The 20798-nt window shown below is 33.5% G+C and overlaps 2 protein-coding genes and 2 non-coding genes across 4 annotated transcripts; all 4 read right to left on the reverse strand.

Annotated features, from left to right (window-relative positions):
• Positions 1 to 110: 110 nt before the first annotated feature.
• Positions 111 to 14854, reverse strand: LOC146953618 (isoliquiritigenin 2'-O-methyltransferase-like). Its single transcript, XM_085710862.1, has 4 exons — positions 5897 to 14854; positions 870 to 1186; positions 686 to 750; positions 111 to 586 (listed from the first exon to the last, which is right to left on the reverse strand). Exons 1-4 carry the CDS (start codon positions 6325 to 6327, stop codon positions 287 to 289), a joined length of 1113 nt encoding a protein of 370 aa, XP_085566988.1. The 5' UTR covers positions 6328 to 14854; the 3' UTR covers positions 111 to 286.
• LOC146953619 (small nucleolar RNA R71) lies at positions 8889 to 8996 on the reverse strand. The gene has a single exon (XR_015025226.1). It is a non-coding gene; the product is annotated as a small nucleolar RNA R71 (small nucleolar RNA).
• Positions 14397 to 14503, reverse strand: LOC146953620 (small nucleolar RNA R71). The gene has a single exon (XR_015025214.1). It is a non-coding gene; the product is annotated as a small nucleolar RNA R71 (small nucleolar RNA).
• Positions 14549 to 19606, reverse strand: LOC146953621 (cathecol O-methyltransferase 1-like). The gene is made up of 3 exons (XM_085710868.1): positions 18965 to 19606; positions 15636 to 15952; positions 14549 to 15099 (listed from the first exon to the last, which is right to left on the reverse strand). Exons 1-3 carry the CDS (start codon positions 19135 to 19137, stop codon positions 14960 to 14962), a joined length of 630 nt encoding a protein of 209 aa, XP_085566994.1. The 5' UTR covers positions 19138 to 19606; the 3' UTR covers positions 14549 to 14959.
• Positions 19607 to 20798: the final 1192 nt, after the last annotated feature.

Raw genomic sequence — 20798 nt, forward strand, 5'->3', positions numbered from 1 at the left:
AAAAGTATATACTTAAACAAATGTTGTTGGAGGATCTTACAAATGGACTGACATGCTTTGCGAGACACAAAAAATCCTTGTTAAGGAAGCATTGGAGAATGATACAACTCATGAATAAATAGTCTTGATATATAAATTATTACGACAAACATGAGAAACATAGAAAGTTACACCTTTCAAAGCTTCGACACAATTGTCCTTATTGTTTGCTTTGAAATTATTGTTTTAGTCTCCAACTTTATAAAATTAACTGCTGACAAAGTTACTAGCTAGTAAGTAACTTTTATTATTTATAAAATTCCATCACCCCCGACATGGCTGAGACATCACTACAAACAACATGAAATTTGGAAAATCCAGCTCTCTTACATAAGCTCTCAAATTCTTCTTCAGTTCTTTCCTTTCCATTTGTTATTAAAAACATGAGATTGTCAACAGCACAAGCATGCTTAGAGATTTTGCTTTGGTTTGAGACCTCTGGAATTATATAATCCAAAACAATCACCTTTCCATGTTTTGGTAAAGCTTGGTGACAATTTTTTAAAAACTTCACACATTCTTCATCTGGCCAGTTATGACATACAAGCTGCAATTTAAGAGAAAAAAAAAATGATTGGATTTTTATTTTATTTTATGTAATACCAAATTGTTTAAATTTTAAATTTTATTTATGATGTAGACCAACCTTTAGTAAAATGGCATCACCACTTGGAACACTTTCAAACATATCTCCTCCAACATGCTCTAGTCCTACAAGCAAAATAAAATTTATGGTACTTATTATTTTTGGCTTAAAGTAAAGGACCTTAAAATCTTCATATTTTAAATATTGTTGAATGTACAAAAATAGATTGATTGATATAATTTACCTGGATGAGCAGGTGCATTTTGAACAGCTTGTGGCAAGTCAAAATTGACTCCCTTAATTGAAGGATATTGAGAGATAATGAGTTTTAGGGTTTCTCCTACTCCACCTCCAACATCAACCAATGTTGAGATTCCTTCAAAACCTTTATATAATTTGAGGATCCTTTTAATTTCTAATGGTCCAGATTGGCCCAGTGCTTGGTTGAAAATATCATTCAATTCTTTATTTGTCTTGGTGTACTGATAAAATGATGTCCCATTGATACTTTGAAAAAGATTTTTGACATCAGGATCCAATATTGCATCCTTTGCATCACCCCTACAAGTGCATATAATCTATTTTACCATACAAATATGTCTATATTTACTAGGAGTCCTGTAAAATTTTGTTTTTGTTTTTGAGTTTGAAACATATAAAAAAAATAAAGGCAAATGTCGATTGTTACTGAAAAAACAAGAAACAAATGCAAACATAATAAGAAACTTCTACGGTATATTTGCAAATTAGATGCTCCGCTACTCTTATTATCAATGGGACATCATAAATTAACTATTATTTTGTTTTGTCAACAAAAAAAAAACTATTATTTTGTTGACAATACTTTTAATTTACAACTACTTCTCTATTCCTTAAAAAAAAAACTACTTCTCTATTCCCAATCATTTTTATATTTCCATTTAACTCATGAAAGGTCAGTTGCTTTGTGTTTGCTGTGTTCATCTATACTATATATAAAGAAAACTACCCCTTTCAGCATTTTGAGTTGGACTTTTCTTTCCAAAGATACCCTTAATTTATAATTTTAATTTTAAATTTTAAATACAAATAACATATGTAACAAATAGATAAGAATAAATTCAATTTAAGGAGAAAACTTACACACAATTCCTTATGAACTGTTCTCACTAATCGTCTTCGTTAACCCTTGTTATACCCTAATTTTGGACCTAAAAATACTAATCAATTGTCCCTTTCTTGCATTTCAAGTCATTTGATATGTCTCTGAACAATTGCATTTTTCTCTGCATTCTATTTCAATGTTATTTGCAAAATTCATATGCAAGGGTATTTTAGTCATTTCTTATGTTAAAATCTCTTTCAATCTTTAAAAATTTGTTTGAGTCTTTCCATTTGGTTAGAATAAGTATCTGTTTCATTCTATGTCAAAATCCATTTCAAAAATTGCATTTGAAGTCATTTTGAGTCAGTTTTGCCCCTAGGGGCATTTTAGTCTTTTCATGTGTTAAAACCCTGTTTAAATCCTAAAAAATTGTCTCTGAGTCTTTTAATTTTGCTTGTATGAGTCTTTGATTCAATTTCTGTTAAAAATCCATTTTTCAATTGCATCTGAGTCATTTTCAGCCCCAGGGGCATTTTGGTCATTTCACACGAAATTTCGGCAGAGAGGTACTTTAAAGTACCTCATTTAGGCCATTGGTTCATTTTAGTCCGTTTTGTCAATTTTAATCGTTTCACTTTACGTTTAGTCAAGTTACCATTTTTTATTCCAATTTTATCTTTAGTTTTTTTTCTAAGTCCAAGGTGTCCAAAATTGCATTCAAGTCCCTTTAATTTTCTTTTTAGGCCTTTTAATTTTGTTATTTTGCAATTTAGTCCTCTTTTGTCCAAATCATCTATTATGTACACGTGTCAGAGTCTTAGTGGTCCACAGAAGTTTGTTACAAGGGTATGCCACATGTCAAAACCCCATTGGTCCAGTCCATACATGTGTCAGCTATAAAAGCCAACTCACCAGTCAAAGTCAGCAACCACCATTCATTTTCTGTACACATCATCAAAAACAGAAATTCCATTCTCTCTCCACCACAAAAAGATCAAAACGCAGAAAAACTCAAGAACATGATGAACGAATTCATCATCTTCAAACCCTAATTCATCAAATTTCCCCAGAAATCATCACAATTCGTCACTAACATTCATCATCAACATGAATCATCATTGAACCGCAATCAAAAATTCCAGAGAAACAAACACCATTAGAGTTAGTTACGTATTGTAACAAACCCTAATTTGTCCAATTTTTCCGTCAAAATTCAATCTAACCGATCAGAATCAGTAGCAGCTCTCAGATACATCATCATCATCGAGCAAGAATCACGCGAACGTTGCAATTCGAGTGCGAGTTCGTTACGGAGCGTGAAAAACTCAAGCACCGATCACAGGAGGCGCGTGCGTGAGTCAGAGAAGAAGAGGAATCAAAGCGAAGGCGAACCGGTTCATCATACTCGTTGAAAACGAAGAACACGAAGAGAGAGAAGAGGAAGAACCTCCAAAGGTTGAACTCAGATACTTACCAGAAGCCAGGACGAGGCAACAACTTGCTCTATCGTCTTCCTTCGTCATAACCTCCAAATATTCATCAGGTAAACCTCTTTCTCTCTTCTGTTCTTATTTTGTTTTTGTTCGAATCTGCTTCTTTAGATCTAGTAGGATCCAAGGCTCGTCTGAGAATTCTAAGGTCGGATTCGTCATCGCCACAAAAAAGGATTTCAGAAAACATGAAAATATTTCGAATCGGAGAAGTTTGAGTCACCGGCGCCGGAAACCGTCGTCGGTAACCGTCGCCGGAGTTCCTTCTCTCATCGGAGAAGATGACCGGCCTTAGAACAAAGAGGAAGAAGGAGAGTTGCAGACTCTCTCTCTCTAGATGGACTTAGAGAGAGAAGTTGGAATGGGAAATGTGAGTTGGACCGGTTCTGTGGATTTTATACTCTCCCTGAACCGGTTTAACCCACACCAAGCCCTAACCCGGTCCATTTCCTCCCTGGAGCCCATTCTGCCTGGCCTGTGCATATGCTGCTCTTTGCGCCCCCCATCCCTGCGTGTTTCTTGCTATTTCTGCTATTCGTACCCCCTGTTGTGTTAGATTTTCATGATAAGAGTCCTAAAATTTTTTTACGTGTCCTTAATCATTTTTCTTGACTTTTTTTGTGACATTGTTATGTGGTGAATCTTGGTAAAAAATATGTGTAGCACTCTTTCTATTTGTTTACCATTTTTTTTTGTTAGAATTAGTAATTTTCTTGCACTTTTTAGCCTAAAAGATCCTTTAAAGAATTCCTAAAAAATTCCTATGTGTTCTTAATCATTTTCTTGATATTTTTGTAATATTGTTATATGTTGAATCTTGGTTAAAAAGTATGTGATATTTTCTTGTCAATTGTTTACTATTTTTGTTAAAAACTTGTGAAAATTTTATATGTTTTTGTGTCTAAAAATTCCTTAAAAATTCCAAAAAATTTTCATACACATTTCTTGATAACTTTGTGGTGTTCTTGTGATAATTTTGCATAATAAAAATTGGTAAAAGATAATGTGGCTAATTTTCCTATTATTTTGTGATATTTTGTGCTAAAATTGAGTGAAACTTTGCTTGATTTCAATCCCAATTGCTTGATGAGCACTTGTGACCTATACCACTTGGTCTCATAGGGTTTTAGTTGCTGTTTGTGTTTAATATTGTTGCATAATGGTGAATTTTAGTTGGTTACTTAGCTTACAAGTTAGTTGAGTAGTTAATAATGCAAATATGCTTAAAATTTATTTTAAAATGCCAAGTAAATCATGTTGCCTTAATTCCCATTCCAAGACTTGATTCTAAATCTTTAAAAATGTATTGGAATGTGTGAATTATAGGTCATATGGTTCTTGCATTCTATGAACAAATTTTAGCCATGTTTGCACTCATTTTCTATCCTTTATGTTCTAGTGTTTCTCTTGCTTTATTTCTTTTGATATTGTCATGTGCTACTAACTCCTTTCATTTCATGTTTCATCATTTCATAAGCATTTCCATTTCATCCCATATTCATCTCTATTTCTTTCTTGCAATTTAATTTGTACCAAAGTTAGAATGTAAACATTTAGGAGTTTTGTAATATTTTCCTTTATGCACTTTTAATTTTCTTGGCAAAGAGGCCATAGAATGTATCTAGGGTATGATGTAAAGGACAATGGACTCTAATGATGTACACCGACACATGCACACACGCCACTTTAGATATAGCTAGAATATGCATGTTTAGATGTATGTTTAGGATTGTATGCTTAGATGAATGTTTAGGCTTTATACTTAGAGAAAAAATCAACTTTCCAAAAAAATATGAACAAACTTCACCCAAATCTTTTTTACAACAAACCTTGGGGTCAAAACCCCATTGATTTTCCTTTTCATTTTCTTAATCAAATTTCAATAAACTTTAATCATACTTTGACTTGTTTTTGCAAATGACTAATTCAACCTCACAATTTCCCAATCTCATGCCCTTGAGGCCTCTTTCCATTCTTCAAAATCCAATTTTCAAACTTAAAATCAACCAACAAAAACAAAAACATTTTTGAGAGAGAACTACGGTGGATTTGATCCCTTAAACGGGTACGTAGGCAAGGAACAAAATTCCTTCAATTCGACTAAATTAAAAATCCAAAAACATTCTTCTCCCTCCAATTCTTCACTTAGAAAACTCTTAGGATTAATAACATTTTCAAAATGGCATTTAAAAATAAAGCGCGCGCGTAGAAATTAAAGACGGTTCCAATAGAATACTATAGTCGTTATGGGTGCCTAACACCTTCCCGTAGCGAAAACAACTCCCGGACCTCGATTCTCAAGGGTTTTGCTTACTTTTTCCCTTCCCAAGAAAAAATAAGATATCACCGGTTAAAAAGGTTCAAACGTAATCAATGTTTGACACCCGAAAACCAAGATAAAACAACCCTCTTTTACCTTCGTTAAACACAAATCAAACTCACAAAAAACTAGCACAAAACAAAAACTCATGTTACTTTTTTATCAGCCGATTTTATGTTGTACATCTGTGTTGTACTCCTCAATACAACCGACAAAGACTTTCAAAAAATTAAATAATTTGTATTTTAAACTAATTAAATTAATTAAATGATATGTATTTTAACTTGTGTGTTCACATTCAAATATTCTGTCTAATCTAAATTATTGTTAACATGCAAGTATTTTTCTAATATAAATTACTTTTAGCTAGTACTTACCAAACACTGTTACATCCTCTATGGATTAATGTTGAGAGTGGACCCAAAGAGCCTCCATCTTTATCTAATACAAAGTATTGACCAATTGGAGAAAGAGCATAGACCCTTTCTTTCTTACCATCTTCATTGGTACGAATGGAGCAAGTGAGAAGAGAATAACTAGCCAACACAGGTAACATGCGTTCAAGCCTCTCAGCCAATTCCGGGTGTTGATTTGGAAGCTGAGAAGCAATTTCAGAAGCAGAAAAACTAGAATGTTCACTTGAATTTTGTAACTTAGCTATGATTTCAAATAAATTGAGATCAACAGCAGCATTTAGTATTGCAGGAAAAATCCTACTAAAACATAGTAACAATGCAGAAAGGTAAGCATCATCAACTTTTTCTACCTCATTAGTAGGAACATTATTTTGCTTAGAATTGGAACTCATTTTTGCTAGGACGTTCTTTATGGCACAATTCGTTTTTTTTTTTTTTTTTGAGTTATATGCTTCAACTTTGTAACCCTATATATATAGACACAATATATCCATATATATGAACGTTGCTTATTAAGACACGTAGGAATCCAATTTGTCTATAATCTTTTTGTGCACATTTTCAAAACATGTGCCGGTTATATTTTCCTATTAGACAATAACCGATGTTGATTTTGCGGACTTTTCAGAAGGTATATTTTCCTATTAGACAATAACCGATGTTGATTTTGCGGACTTTTCAGAAGGTGTAGGTGTGGAAAAAATTTCTATTTAAGGAATTGTAAGTCGATATATATTATGTATCCTTATTTATTAATTTTGTTAAGTCTGAAGCAATTTAAACTAATATTTTCCCGCTCATTTGCTGTATTAGGTTAGCAGTAATTTAACATAATCCATGAAAATAGAGAGAAAAACTTAGAAAACTATTGTATTGATAATAGTTGAAATGTTACAAAAATGAAAAGAGAGTTACAAATGAGTCAACCTTGTGACTTATATAGTAACAAACTAGGACCCTAACTGTAACGACCCGATTTTTCGGACGTTAATTAACAAAATTCTTAATGAAAAGATGAATATTTTTTTAAAAAAAAATAATAATATTAGTAATGTGAAACTCATCAAATCTAAAATAATCAATAACTCATCTCCTCTTTGAATTTTCAAAATAGTAAATTTTACATCAAAAATATAATATTCCTAATAACAAGACACGTGGCCTTTCTCTACCCAAGACGAAACGTAGCTGGTCATAGTTTCGGATGCTTGTGAGAAGTTTTCTCAACAAGGCTAATACCAATGTCAGAATATATCAAGCCTCCAAATGTGCACCACCGTTTTACTTGCGTCTTCATCTACTAGATCACTTTGCCTCCCCGGCGCCACCGCTGAGGAAGAAAGACGGATTGACGGTCATTTGTTGATGAGTCAACAATTAGCTAGTTTTAATATAATATTTGGTTTCGTTTTAATTAGATTTAAGTTTATTTTATTTTAATATTACTTCCTTTTTGAGCTATTTTACTTCAATTGCATATTATTATATTTCAGGAACGAATATTTGATAGATTGAGCCTTGGAGCAAAAGAAAGAGGATTAGGAGCTGATTCGGGTGAAAGATACGAAGATTGAATACAAAAATATAATTCCCCAAAGTCAGAAGCTTGGCACGGGCAGTGCCAACAATTGGCACGGCCGTGCCACCCTCCAATTCCACTTTTGCTGCTTTTGCTTCATGTGCAAGCTACCTGTTTTGACCGAAAATCTCGTGGTTTCTTGTGGAACATTCTACTAAATAGTTGCTTAGGTTTTAAGTCGACAATAAGACTATTGGGATTGTTGGATAAGTCTAATGACATAATCCTAATCAAACCAAGCTTTAACCTTAATTTTATGCAACCCTAATTTATAATCTAAAGTCACCGTTTTAACATGAATTAACCATTATCAAACTGTGGAAACGAAAGTGGAGGGTTTGATAATTGTTAATCCATTATCTCAAATATCAATTCATAATGCGAACGCAGAGCTTTGATATTGGAACAAGTGAATTTAGACAAGAATTGCAAAGGCAGCGAAATAGTCTTTGCAATTCTTGAGACATTGGTAGTTTCAATCCTTATAAGCCTCTTCTAGTAATCAAATCAGCGAAATAGGTTTGATTACTAGAGGTAAACTCTCACTGGACTTGGTCGGAAAGGTGAGGGGCTAAAGGGAAACCTGTCTTTAGAAATTAGATCTAACATAAAATTATAAGTTAAGGTTTTGGTTTGTGAATGACTTGTTATTACGATGAACCAATAATCCCAAGGTTCCTTTTATTTTTATTATTTTCTTTTAATTAAAAAATCCAAACTTTATAAACTTAAAACTCTATTCTAATCATTATTGAAAGTTAATTGAATTCATAACTCCCTGTCGGAACGATATCTTTTTATTACTACATCGGTAAACCGTGCACTTGCGGTTTATCCCATCAAGTTTTTGTCGCCGTTGCCGGGGAGTTATTGCAATTTGATTAATTTTTTTTAACGATTAGACTGAAAAAAAAAAAAATTTTCTTTATTTTTTTTATTTTTTTCTTTCTTTCTTTCTTTTTCTATTTCTTCTTTTGCCTTTAACTTCTTGGGAAGCATGAAATAATAACGATATGGCTGAGGAACGCACTCTCAAAGAGTATGCAATCCCATTTTCTGATGAGTCATACGATGCTATTGTGTACCCAACGGTTGAGGACAATTTTGAAATAGAACATGCACTTATTCACTTAGTGCAGCAAAATCAATTTTTCGGATCCCACTGAGGATCCGAATTTTCATATTTCAACTTTTTTAAGACTCAGTGGAACCTTGAATGCAAACCAAGAGGCCGTAAGGCTGCACCTCTTTCCTTTTTCCTTAGGGGATAGAGCTAGTGCTTGGTTTCATTCATTGGAAGTCGGTTCTATCACTTCATGGCACCAAATTAAGCATGCTTTTCTTGCCCGATTCTTTCCCTATTCTAAAACTGTTCAATTAAGGAATCGAATCAAACAATTCACTCAAAAAAGATAGAGAATCTCTTTACGATGCTTGGGAGCGTTTCAAAGAAATTCTTAGACTTTGTCCCCATCATGGTTTAGAGAAGTGGCTTATTATTCACACTTTTTATAATGGTCTCTTGTATACCACAAAAATTTATATTGATGCAGTTGCAGGTGGAGCTTTGATGAATAAAACATACACAGGAGCATATGCTTTGATCGAGGACATGTCACAAAACCACTATCAGTGGACCTACGGAAGGGACATCACTAATGTTGCTCCTTCAACATCTAAAAAAGAGGTAGGTATGTATGAAATTTCTACCGTTGATCATCTAGCTGCTAAGGTTGACGCACTCACACAAAAATTTGATAAAATGAATACTAGTGTTGTCACACCTGCCCCTGTATCACCTCTTTGTGAAGTTTGTGGTGTATTTGGCCATATTGGCATTGATTGCCAACTAGGTAGTGTTGTTAGAAGTCCTGAGCAAGTAAACTATGCTCAATATAATCAAGGGTTTAAGAACGGTCAATTTTTTTTTCAAAACCCTCAAAATCTTTTTTGGACAACAAACAACACCACCCAGTTATGCAAACAACCAAAGAGTCCCTCAAAAATCCAGCTTGAAACTTTTTTTAGAAAATTATTGTATAAATCAATCCGAGCAGCTCCAAGAGCTTAAAAACCAAACTGAATTTTTGAAGGACTATCTTGCCAAACTTACATCGAAAGTAGACTCCATAGTTACTCACAATAAGATGCTAGAGACTCAGACATCTCAAGTGGCTACTTCCTCTCAAACCTCCGAAGTCCTTCTAGGCTAAACCAAAACCAACCCCAAAGACCACATAAGTGCTATTACTCTTAGGGATGGTAAACAATTCGAGGACCCCGTTGTGAAAGTTAAGAACAATGAAGGAGAGATAGGGAGTGATGAGCCTCAAAGTGAGAAAGCCATATGAGAGAATGAAAAGCCATTTGTTTCACCATCTCATGAGCCTGAAATTCCTTTAACACAAGGTTTTGTTAAATCCAAGTTAGATGACCAGTTTAGGAATTTTATTGAAATACTTCCAAACAAATTGGCACTTAAACATAAGAATCTAGGGAGTTTTTCCATACCATGTGTCATAGGATCCGAGATTATAGAAAGAGCCATGTGTGATTTGGGAGAGAATGTTAGTTTGATGTCATTGCCCCTTTCTGAAAGATTGGGTATAGGATAGTTAAACCACTTTCTAACAGTCAAGCTAATGAATCTAAACGAGTGCTTCGTGGGAGGCAACCCACACATTTATCTGCTTTTATTTTGTTTGTTTTTCGTTGTTTTAAGTGTTTTGTAGGTAATTGTCCGAGTATGATCCGAGAAAAGTGAAAATTTTTGAAGCCCCCATGACCAGAAGGTTGGCACGGCCTGTGCTAAGGTTGGCATGGCCGTGCCAGACATGACAAACCAAAACGAAGCCAAACAACAGAAACTTGGCACGGCCCGTGCTAAGGTTGGCACGGCCGTGCCCGACCTCTAGGTAAGTATAACCATAATTTTTTTCCTTCTTCTTCCCTCATTCTCAAACACAAACATCACTCATCCTTCAAACTTCTCTCTAAAACCTCTATAACCAACAACCTTCAAACCTTCATATCTCCCTTGTATCTTCACCAAATCCATCAATTTCTTCCCCAAACCAGTTCCAAACATCATTCTAAACAAAACCCACCAATCAAAAACAACTTTCATCCACCCAAACCCATAATTCACAAAAATCATAGTCCATTAAACCCTAACCCAATTTCTTCACCAACCTTCATCATTAAACTCAAATACCTTCATTAAACCCCAACTAAATCACTAAACCAACCTTTCCCACACGAAACCTAACCTTAACCCAAACCAAAACCAAGTCAACTAGGTCAATGGCATCCAAGAGGTAAGGAGATTGAAGCCTCTAGAGGTGGTGCAAGGAATAAGCAATCAACAACCCGCAATCATGGGATCCAATTCTGAGCAAATGAATAGGTATAAATCTCTAATCTCTAAAACTATATCTCCTTGCAGGTACCTTGATGTTAATGAATAGACTAGAAATAGAGGAACATGTGATTAGGCTGTTGAATAACACAACCCTGTGCTTAGGTACCTTCAGAGGGTTATGGCTTGTACCATTTGGGGTAGAACCGAGTTAGGGAACACTAGGACAGATGAGCTCTTCATGTTATGGGCTATGCTATATAACCACCCTGTAAATATTTGTTCCTACTTGCTTGATTATGTTTCCTATGTAGGTAATAGTTCTGACGGTAAGGGAGAGATAATAGTAGGTGGTATCATCACATACATAGCTAGGCAATTTGGAGTGGGAGAAGATGAGGGGATAAATCCAATTGAGAGAAACAATAGGCTTAACATAGAGACCCTCGTTGCTATGAACTTCATAAAACATCATCCGCCCATGAAATATTCACTCAAACTCAATGTGCCTATTTAGTTACTACTTTCTAACCCATCTCGGACTAACAACGAGGTGGAAGCAAATTTGTTGTATGTTGATGATGACCAGGTACATGAAGAGCAGAATCTAGATGCGGAAGAAGGTGCTAACTTGCACCATGATGGAGGGCACCATGACCAAGAAGCCGGTAAGCTAAATGACAATGAAAGATGGGCATGGATGCAAACTGAGGTTGAGAGGATAAGCACCGAGCAACAAAGGCAAGGTGTTGAATTTTCGGGGCTAAGAAATGATGTCCAAAGTGGCAACCGCATAACTGAAGAAAACAATGAAATGCTCCAAAGGATGATGCAACACTTTCATCTCCAAGGTCCTCCTTATGGACCCCAATGATAAATTGTGAGCTTTCCTCTTCCTCTCTTCCCTTATCTCTTCTTTCTTTCTCTTACTCTTTCGTCTACTCCTTCTTCTTCTTCTCCTTCTTACTCTTTCTTGCTATACCCACATCTTGTTTTATTGTGAAAATTCTCCAATGAGAAAAGCACTCAGTTGCAATCCTTGAGTAAGTGTATGAGTAAGTATTTTAAGGAACACGCTCTAACTTTAATGGTAACTTAGACCCTTAAAAGTCTTCAGAGTAAAAGTAGTATAAGTTTGTATGGGAAATAATGTGCTATATTGTTATGTGTTAAACTAAAATGGGGCGGGAGAATGGCACCAACATGTGGAGGAAAGGACACCCCCTCTCTGACTTCCTAAATGTGGTGGTGACTCCCTAATTGAACTTAAGTTCTAAATCCCTCAAAAGAGGAAATAAATTCATCAAAGCAAGGATGAAAGGACACCTTCTCTATAAAGATTTCCTACGCGGAGATGATAAAAAATTGCAGCATTACTTAGGGTGATCATGGAATCTAGGAGGAAAGGACACCCTCTCCATAGAGACTTCCTATGAGAAAATGGTAGCCCCTAAGCAATCTGCAGCCCCAAGTGCTTAATTTGTTACTTTAATTCTAACTAAATTCCCATCTCTCTTATATGAAATGAAGAAAGGACTTTTCTTGGTTACTTTAGTATTACGGATAAAACCTGTTCCTCATAATATCTGTCTTATACAGGAGCAAGAAAAGGGTAGGACTGCACACACACACACACACTCACTTGAGACTTGTTGTTGGGTTGAATAGGTTCACAAGGAATCTTGAAGTTGTGATTAGTGTACATTGAAATAAAGCCTTAGGGGAGACATGAGTTTTCAATTGAATTGCCATATGTTAAATCTTTTTGTTGCTGCTATGTCTATGCCTTTTGCTTGAGGACAAGCAAAGCTTCAAGTGTGAGGGAGTTTGATGAGTCAATAATTAGCTAGTTTTAATATAATATTTGGTTTCGTTTTAATTAGATTTAAGTTTATTTTATTTTAATATTACTTCCTTTTTGAGCTATTTTACTTCAATTGCATATTATTATATTTCAGGAACGAATATTTGATAGATTGAGCCTTGGAGCAAAAGAAAGAGGATTAGGAGCTGATTCGAGTGAAAAATACGAAGATTGAAGACAAAAATATAATTCCCCAAAGTCAGAAGCTTGGCACGGGCAGTGCCAACAATTGGCACGGCCGTGCCACCCTCCAATGTCACTTTTGCTGCTTTTGCTTCATGTGCAAGCTACCTGTTTTGACCGAAAAATCTCGTGGTTTCTTGTGGAACATTCTACTAAATAGTTGCTTAGGTTTTAAGTCGGCAATAAGACTATAAATAGAGTAGCCATCTATCATTAACATTCATCTTTTGTTCTTGGAATAAAAGTTCACCTTAATTTTATTGTTATTTACTTTTATGTTCTTCTTCTTCTATATGTCTACAATGAACGTTAGTGAGTAGACTCTTCTCTTGTCTTGGGATTGTTGGATAAGTCTAATGACATAATCCTAATCAAACCAAGCTTTAACCTTAATTTTTTGAATTAACCATTATCAAACTGTGGAAACGAAAGTAGAGGGTTTGATAATTGTTAATCCATTATCTCAAATATCAATTCATAATGCGAACGCGGAGCTTTGATATTGGAACAAGTGAATTTAGACAAGAATTGCAAACGCAGCGAAATAGTCTTTGCAATTCTTGAGACATTGGTAGTTTCAATCCTTGTAAGCCTCTTCTAGTAATCAAATCAGCGAAATAGGTTTGATTACTAGAGGTAAACTCTCACTGGACTTGGTCGGAAAGGTCAGGGGCTAAAGGGAAACCAGTCTTTAGAAATTAGATCTAACATAAAATTATAAGTTAAGGTTTTGGTTTGTGAAGGACTTGTTATTACGATGAACCAATAATCCCAAGGTTCTTTTTATTTTTATTATTTTCTTTTAATTAAAAAAATCCAAACTTTATAAACTCAAAACTCTATTCTAATCATTATTGAAAGTTAATTGAATTCATAACTCCCTGTCGGAACGAAATCTTTTTATTACTACATCGATAAACCGTGCACTTGCGGTTTATCCCATCAAGTTTTTGGCGCCGTTGCCGGGGAGTTATTGCAATTTGATTAATTTTTTTAACGATTAGACTGAAAAAAATCTTTTTCTTTATTTTTTTTTTATTTTTTTCTTTCTTTCTTTCTTTTTCTATTTCTTCTTTTGCCTTTAACTTCTTGGGAAGCATGAAATAATAACGATATGGCTGAGGAACACACTCTTAAAGAGTATGCAATCCCATCTTCAGATGAGTCATACGATGCTATTGTGTACCCAACGGTTGAGGACAATTTTGAAATAGAACATGCACTTATTCACTTAGTGCAGCAAAATCAATTTTTCGGATCACCCACTGAGGATCCGAATTTTCATATTTCAACTTTTTTAAGACTCAGTGGAACCTTGAATGCAAACCAAGAGGCCGTAAGGCTGCACCTCTTTCCTTTTTCCTTAGGGGATAGAGCTAGTGCTTGGTTTCATTCATTGGAAGTCGGTTCTATCACTTCATGGCACCAAATTAAGCAAGCTTTTCTTGCCTGATTCTTTCCCTATTCTAAAACTGTTCAATTAAGGAATCGAATCAAACAATTCACTCAAAAAGATGGAGAATCTCTTTACGATGCTTGGGAGCGTTTCAAAGAAATTCTTAGACTTTGTCCCCATCATGGTTTAGAGAAGTGGCTTATTATTCACACTTTTTATAATGGTCTCTTGTATACCACAAAAATTTATGTTGATGCAGTTGCGGGTGGAGCTTTGATGAATAAAACATACACAGGAGCATATGCTTTGATCGAGGACATGTCACAAAACCACTATCAGTGGACCTACGGAAGGGACATCACTAATGTTGCTCCTTCAACATCTAAAAAAGAGGTAGGTATGTAGGAAATTTCTACCCTTGATCATCTAGCTGCTAAGGTTGACGCACTCACACAAAAATTTGATAAAATGAATACTAGTGTTGTCACACCTACCCCTGTATCACCTCTTTGTGAAGTTTGTGGTGTATTTGGCCATATTGACATTGATTGCCAACTAGGTAGTGTTGTTAGAAGTCCTGAGCAAGTAAACTATGCTCAATATAATCAAGGGTTTAGGAACGGTGAATTTTTTTTTCAAAACCCTCAAAATCTTTTTTGGACAACAAACAACACCACCCAGTTATGCAAACAACCAAAGATGGCATCATTTGGACCAACCTTTAGTAAGATGGCATCACCACTTGGAACACTTTGAAACATATCTCCTCCAACATGCTCTAGCCCTATAAGCAAAACAAAGTTTATGGGACTTATTATTTTTGGCTTGAAATAAAGAGCCTTAAAAATTTCATATTTTAAAATATCGTTTTTTTAACGAATATTTTAAAATAGGGTTTATATGTGTTTACCCCCCTGTAATATAGGTCATTTCCGGTTTTCCCCCCTGTAAAATATTTTTTTTGAATTTCATCCTTGAAATTTGAAAATATTTTGGTTTTAGACCTTCATTGAATATTTCACCCCCTGTAATTTGAGCAAATTTAGGTTTACCCCTCTTGTAATTTGAAAAAAATTTGGTTTACCCCCCCTGTTCATTTGAGCAAATTTCGGTTTACCCCCTGCCATATCTTTGATTTTGTACTGTCAAAACTCATGAAGGTCCAAAACCAAAAATCTTCAAATTACGAGGACGAAATCCAAAAAAAATATTTTACAGGGGGTAAAACCGGAAATGGCCTATATTACAGGGGGGTAAACACATATTAACCCTTTAAAATATTGTTGAATGTACAAAAATAGATTGATTGATATATTTTACCTGGATGAGTAGGTGCATTTTGAACAGCTTGTGGCAAGTCAAAATTGACTCCCTTAATTGAAGGATATTGAGAGATAATGAGTTTTAGGGTTTCTCCTACTCCACCTCCAACATCAACCAAAGTTGAGACTCCTTCAAAACCTTTATATAATTTGAGGATCCTTTTAATTTCTAATGGTCCAGATTGGGCCATTGCCTTGTTGAAAATATCATTCAATTCTTTATTTGTCTTGGTGTATTGATAAAATGATGTCCCATTGATACTTTGAAAAAGATTTTTGACATCAGGATCCAAAATTGCATCCTTTGCATCATCCCTGCAAGTGCACATAATCTTTTTTACCATAAAAGTATATCTACATTTACTTGTAGTCCTGTAAAATTTTGTTTTTTGTTTTGAGTTCGAAACAAAAAAAAATGGTAAATGTTGATTGTTACAAATGAACTTCTACGATACACTCGTAAATTAAGATGTGCCATGCTACTCTTTTTTTCTTTCCTAAGTCTATAAATGAACTATTATTTTGTTGACAATAATTTTAATACTTTCCACAAATCGAGTGTTAACTAGCCGAGTTTACCGATTTTACGTTTTTAGGTACTAAAATCGTGTTAACTCGGAGGTAAACTCGATTTATGGTAAAATCGGAATGTTTGACGAGTTTGACTCGAGTTAACTCGGTCAAAATCGGTAAACTCGTGTAAACTCGACCAAGTTTACCGAGTTTACATCTTAAAAAAAATTAAGAAAAATTGGGCCATTTTTGACCCATTTCATTTCAAAGCCCAATTCCTTTTCTTCAAGTCCAAAGGCTGAATAGTTTCCTGTCCGTAACATGTTGCCTGGCTTCCTGAAATGAAACGTTTCTTTTTCTTTCTTCTACGAGTTCTCAAACCATGAACAGGGGAGCACATACCAGTTAGGGTTATAGTGGTGGAAGGAAAACTATTCCGATTGCGACGCCAGTGATTGCGACGCCGGTGCTGGAACTTATAATTTTGCAAGTTTATTTTGTATTTTGATGTTTAGTTGAACATAATGCTTTATTATGGTGGTTGAAAACCTTTATAATATATAGCATATTTTGCACTATTAGACTATTTACAATATTATATTAGTTTACATATGTCATGTAAATAGTACATTTTATTTAATTTTAATTTTAGGTAAACTCGTACGAGTGTTCGAGTCGAATTTACGAGTTGAGTTTACCTAGGCAAAACGAGTTGAAGTAAACTCTCGAGTTGTAAAACCTTGTAGTTAACTGCTTTTCTATCCCCCATCATTTTTATATTACCATTTTTCCCATGAATGGTCAGTTTAAGATAACTTTGTTTTGTGTTAGCTGTATCCATAAAGTATAACACAACTCTAAAAAGAATTACTTTTTGTGTTCTATGATTAATTAAGTTGCAGTCTCTATTATATATGTATACGATTTTCAACAGCAAAATATAAAATAAAATATTTGTGTGTGATGGTTATAGTCCACATTGTTGGCCAAATTTGTTGAATTTTCAACAGGAGTCGTACGTCATCTTTCACGAAAAATATTGATGGAATTTTCCATCTTCTGTCTTGAAACCATATTTTTTTTTTTATAGAATTAATATTAAAGTATAGTTAATAAATTATAGTTAGTTGATATGTAAACTATGGTTAGTTGATTGGTTAGGTAGTTAAGAGTTAGTTAGACAAACTCACTCTATAAATATCTCTCATTATTGTACTTTTTGGTTATCTTTTATCAATATAATTCATTCTAGGGTTTTTATAGGTATGTCCCACATGAAAGCTTTATCCATTGGATTCCATGATTACTAACAATAAATGTTAATTTGTACCCTTACTGCTCAAATTAAAAACTTAAAGATAGAATTATTTTATTAAAAATTGTATATTTAATATTTTAAAAGTGTAAATATTTGTGTTTTTAATACAAAAGTTATTTCTCGATTTTCTTTTAAACTCCTTAACTTGTGAACACTTCGTAAAATGACCTCATTATGTCTGCTTTGGATTGAAATAAGTTTATCTGAAAATATGCGCCCGAATGAATGTTTACGTTATTACGAGTAAATCACCATTTTGGATTTTGGAATTTTAAATGTATGTCAATTTGAGATCTCAAACTTATAAAATACAAAATTGATTTTTCAAATTATGTAAGGTCAGAAAAATGTTCCCCCTCATAGAATCCACATGTCACACAACCTCGGATAAAAGTTTCATTCTCATGTAAATGCATCGGAAGTTGAGGGAAACGTCAACCAGAGTTCATGTATTTCATTCAAACTCTTTTTTAGAGATGTTACGAGTACATTATATAGAGCATTTTGATTGACTTTAGACAATTTAACGGGGCAAATTAATATTTCACATATATAGGATCTCTAATTCCCATACTACTATAATTTCTTACTATAAAAAAAAGACTAATAAAAATGATGGTATACTCTTCTTCTTTTCTATCTTATATGTTCACAATAACACTATTCGTATGAGTCAAAATTTGATATTTTATTTTTGTCGACCAAATAACAAGTAGAAAAATGGGATGGTACCAATGTCTTAATTTATCAATGTTTTAAGTGGAGTAATTGTTGTAAAAAGAAGTTAAAAGGGAGGGTTTTTAAGAATCCAAAAACTTTATTTGATAAACTTTTTCTTATATTTGAGATTAAAGTTGTATGGAGGGAAACAAAAAACTCTGATGCTGATTTGTTAAATTGTTAGGACTGTCGACTATAATGATTTTAGCCATTGACAACTTAAGATTCAAAGAAAACTTGCAAATAAATTTATAACATTTACCTATCTTCGAAAATATTAGCATAATTCAAGGACCATTTTGGTCTAATGCTTGGTACCTCTAAATTTTCCAATAAATTACAACTATCTACCACTTTTATTATGGGATGATTTAATGTTAAAAAGATAGGACTAAGGTTCGAGCCAATCCCTAGTCCTAAAGAAATAAGGTAAATATATAAATTTCGTTGTAAGTGTTTTTAAAATTGTAAGGTTTTTTTTTTTACTTTGGACTGTGACACTGTTTTAATTTAAATTTTTGTTACTAAAAATAGTGAAAGTCTTTTTTTTTTGACAAAAAAATAGTGAAAGTCTTTTTTTTTGACCAAAAAATAGTGAAAGTCTTGATGATCACAATTTTCTAATTAAATAGGAAAAAAGAATTAAAAAAATGTATATTTTTAAACTAATTAAATGATATGTATTTTGATGTGTGTGCATATTCAAATATTATGTCTAAGTTATTGTAAACATGCAAGTATTTTTCTAAAATAAATTACTTCTAGATAGTACTTACCAAACACTGTTACATCCTCTATGGATTAATGTTGAAAGTGGACCTAAAGAGCCTCCATCTTTATCCAATGAGAAATGATATTTTGACAACCACTTTTTGACAACTTTTGAACAATTTTCTTTCTCATACTCACATGATGTTGTTATCCACTCTCTTCCTTTTTCTCTCTCCATTGTTTTTGACCAATAAGAAGTGAGAAAAACAAGGTTGTCAACAAAGTTGTCACCAAATGGATGTCAAAATATCATTACTCTTGTCCAATGCAAAGTATTGACCAATTGATGAGAGAGTATAAACTCTTTCTTTCTTACCATCTTCATTGGTACGAATGGAGCAAGTGAGAAGAGAGTAACTAGCCAACACATTCAACATACGTTCAAGCCTCTCAGCCAATTCAGGGTGTTGATTTGGAAGCTCATAACCAATTTCAGAAGCAGAAAAACTAGAATGTTCATTTGAATTTTGTAACTTAGCTATGATATCAAATAAATTGAGATCAATAGCAGCATTTAGTATTGCAGGAAAAATCCTACTAAAACATAATAACAACGCAGAGAGATAAGCATCGTCAACTTTTTCTACCTCTGCGGGAAGCTGAGTTTGTTTGGTGTTGGAACTCATCTTAACTATGAGTTTTGCACTTTCTCTAGTTTTGGTGCTCGTTATATATATAGATGAACATACTTCCTCAATAGTTATATGTAACCATTAGTAGAATAATCATTGATGAATTCTATATGTTTGGATATTATTTTTTAAGTCAATTGATTCTAAGTTTGAATATTATTTGGAGCAGGTATTGACTTTCACAATTTGGAAAGTGTCATTTATATGGTAATTCAAGTGGCTTTAGTTGAATTTTTTTCTTCAACAGTATCTCTAAATTAATATTAAGTGTATCATTCTTTAGTTATTATTTACTTTATATTTATAATAATGAACATACATCAATGGTTAATAAGGATGATTTCGTAAAATTGTCGTTGTCTTTCTCTCATTCATCATTTTTTTTCTTAATATATGTATTAGATTGTACAATATCGTGATTAGTGTGGATTTGAGAGAGTATAACTTATCAAAACAGTATTTAAGAGAAGCATGCTAATTAATCTATATTTAAAAGGGTTTTTCTAACATGTGCAAATTTGCACATGATAAGAAGTTTAAAGTAGTAAGTTTGTATAGGAACTTGTGCATTTTATATTAGATATATAACTTTTTAATAAATAATTGTGGTTTTCAATAAAAAGTTGCTACTTTTAATATCCTTATCATGTGCAAGTTTGCACATGTTAGACAAACCCTAAAAGTTAAACAATATTTAAAAAGCTCAAAAGTCATGTATATAATTTTTTTTTTTTGAAGGATGTATACAATTTTTCAAAAGTTAAACAATATTTTTTCTACCTCATTAGGAGAAAGATTATTTTGTTTAGAATTGGAACTCATTTTTGCTAACTGTTTTATGGTTATATTCACTTTTTTTTTTTTTTTTTTTTCTGTGTGTCATTTCCTTCAATATTGTGATCCTTTATAGGCTCTGTTTGGTAAAATTAGCTGATAGCTTTTAGCTGATAAGCTAGTTGAAGTGTTTGGTAAAATTAGCTGATAGCTTTTGCTTTGAATAATAAGGATAAATATGGAAGAAAAAATGAGAAGCTAAAAGCTATAAGCTCAAAAGCTACTTGAAGTAGCTTCTGAAAAATAGTTTATAAGCTCCTGAAATAAGCTATAAGCTCGTTGTACCAAACAGAGCTAAAGTGTTACCAAACAGAGTTTTTTTTGTCAAATGAGCTTATAAGCTAAAAGTTAAGAACTAAAAGCTCTTTTTTTG

This window comes from Medicago sativa, chromosome 1 (assembly GCF_051527215.1).
Source record: "Medicago sativa cultivar Bolivia chromosome 1, Bolivia_mono, whole genome shotgun sequence".
Classification (NCBI taxonomy): Eukaryota; Viridiplantae; Streptophyta; class Magnoliopsida; order Fabales; family Fabaceae; genus Medicago; species Medicago sativa.

Bases quoted from the DNA above. Each gene is read 5' to 3' on its own strand.
- LOC146953618 (XM_085710862.1), bottom strand. From the start codon at position 6,327: ATGAGTTCCAATTCTAAGCAAAATAATGTTCCTACTAATGAGGTAGAA. The intron at 751-869 runs GTAAATTATATC...TTTTGCTTGTAG, and splicing joins AAATGCACCTGCTCATCCAG to GACTAGAGCATGTTGGAGGA. The intron at 587-685 runs GTTGGTCTACAT...CTTAAATTGCAG, and splicing joins GTGATGCCATTTTACTAAAG to CTTGTATGTCATAACTGGCC.
- LOC146953621 (XM_085710868.1), bottom strand. From the start codon at position 19,137: ATGGAGAGAGAAAAAGGAAGAGAGTGGATAACAACATCATGTGAGTAT. The intron at 15,953-18,964 runs GTAAGTACTATC...GTGCACTTGCAG, and splicing joins AGAGGATGTAACAGTGTTTG to GGATGATGCAAAGGATGCAA. The intron at 15,100-15,635 runs GTAAAATATATC...TTTTGCTTATAG, and splicing joins AAATGCACCTACTCATCCAG to GGCTAGAGCATGTTGGAGGA.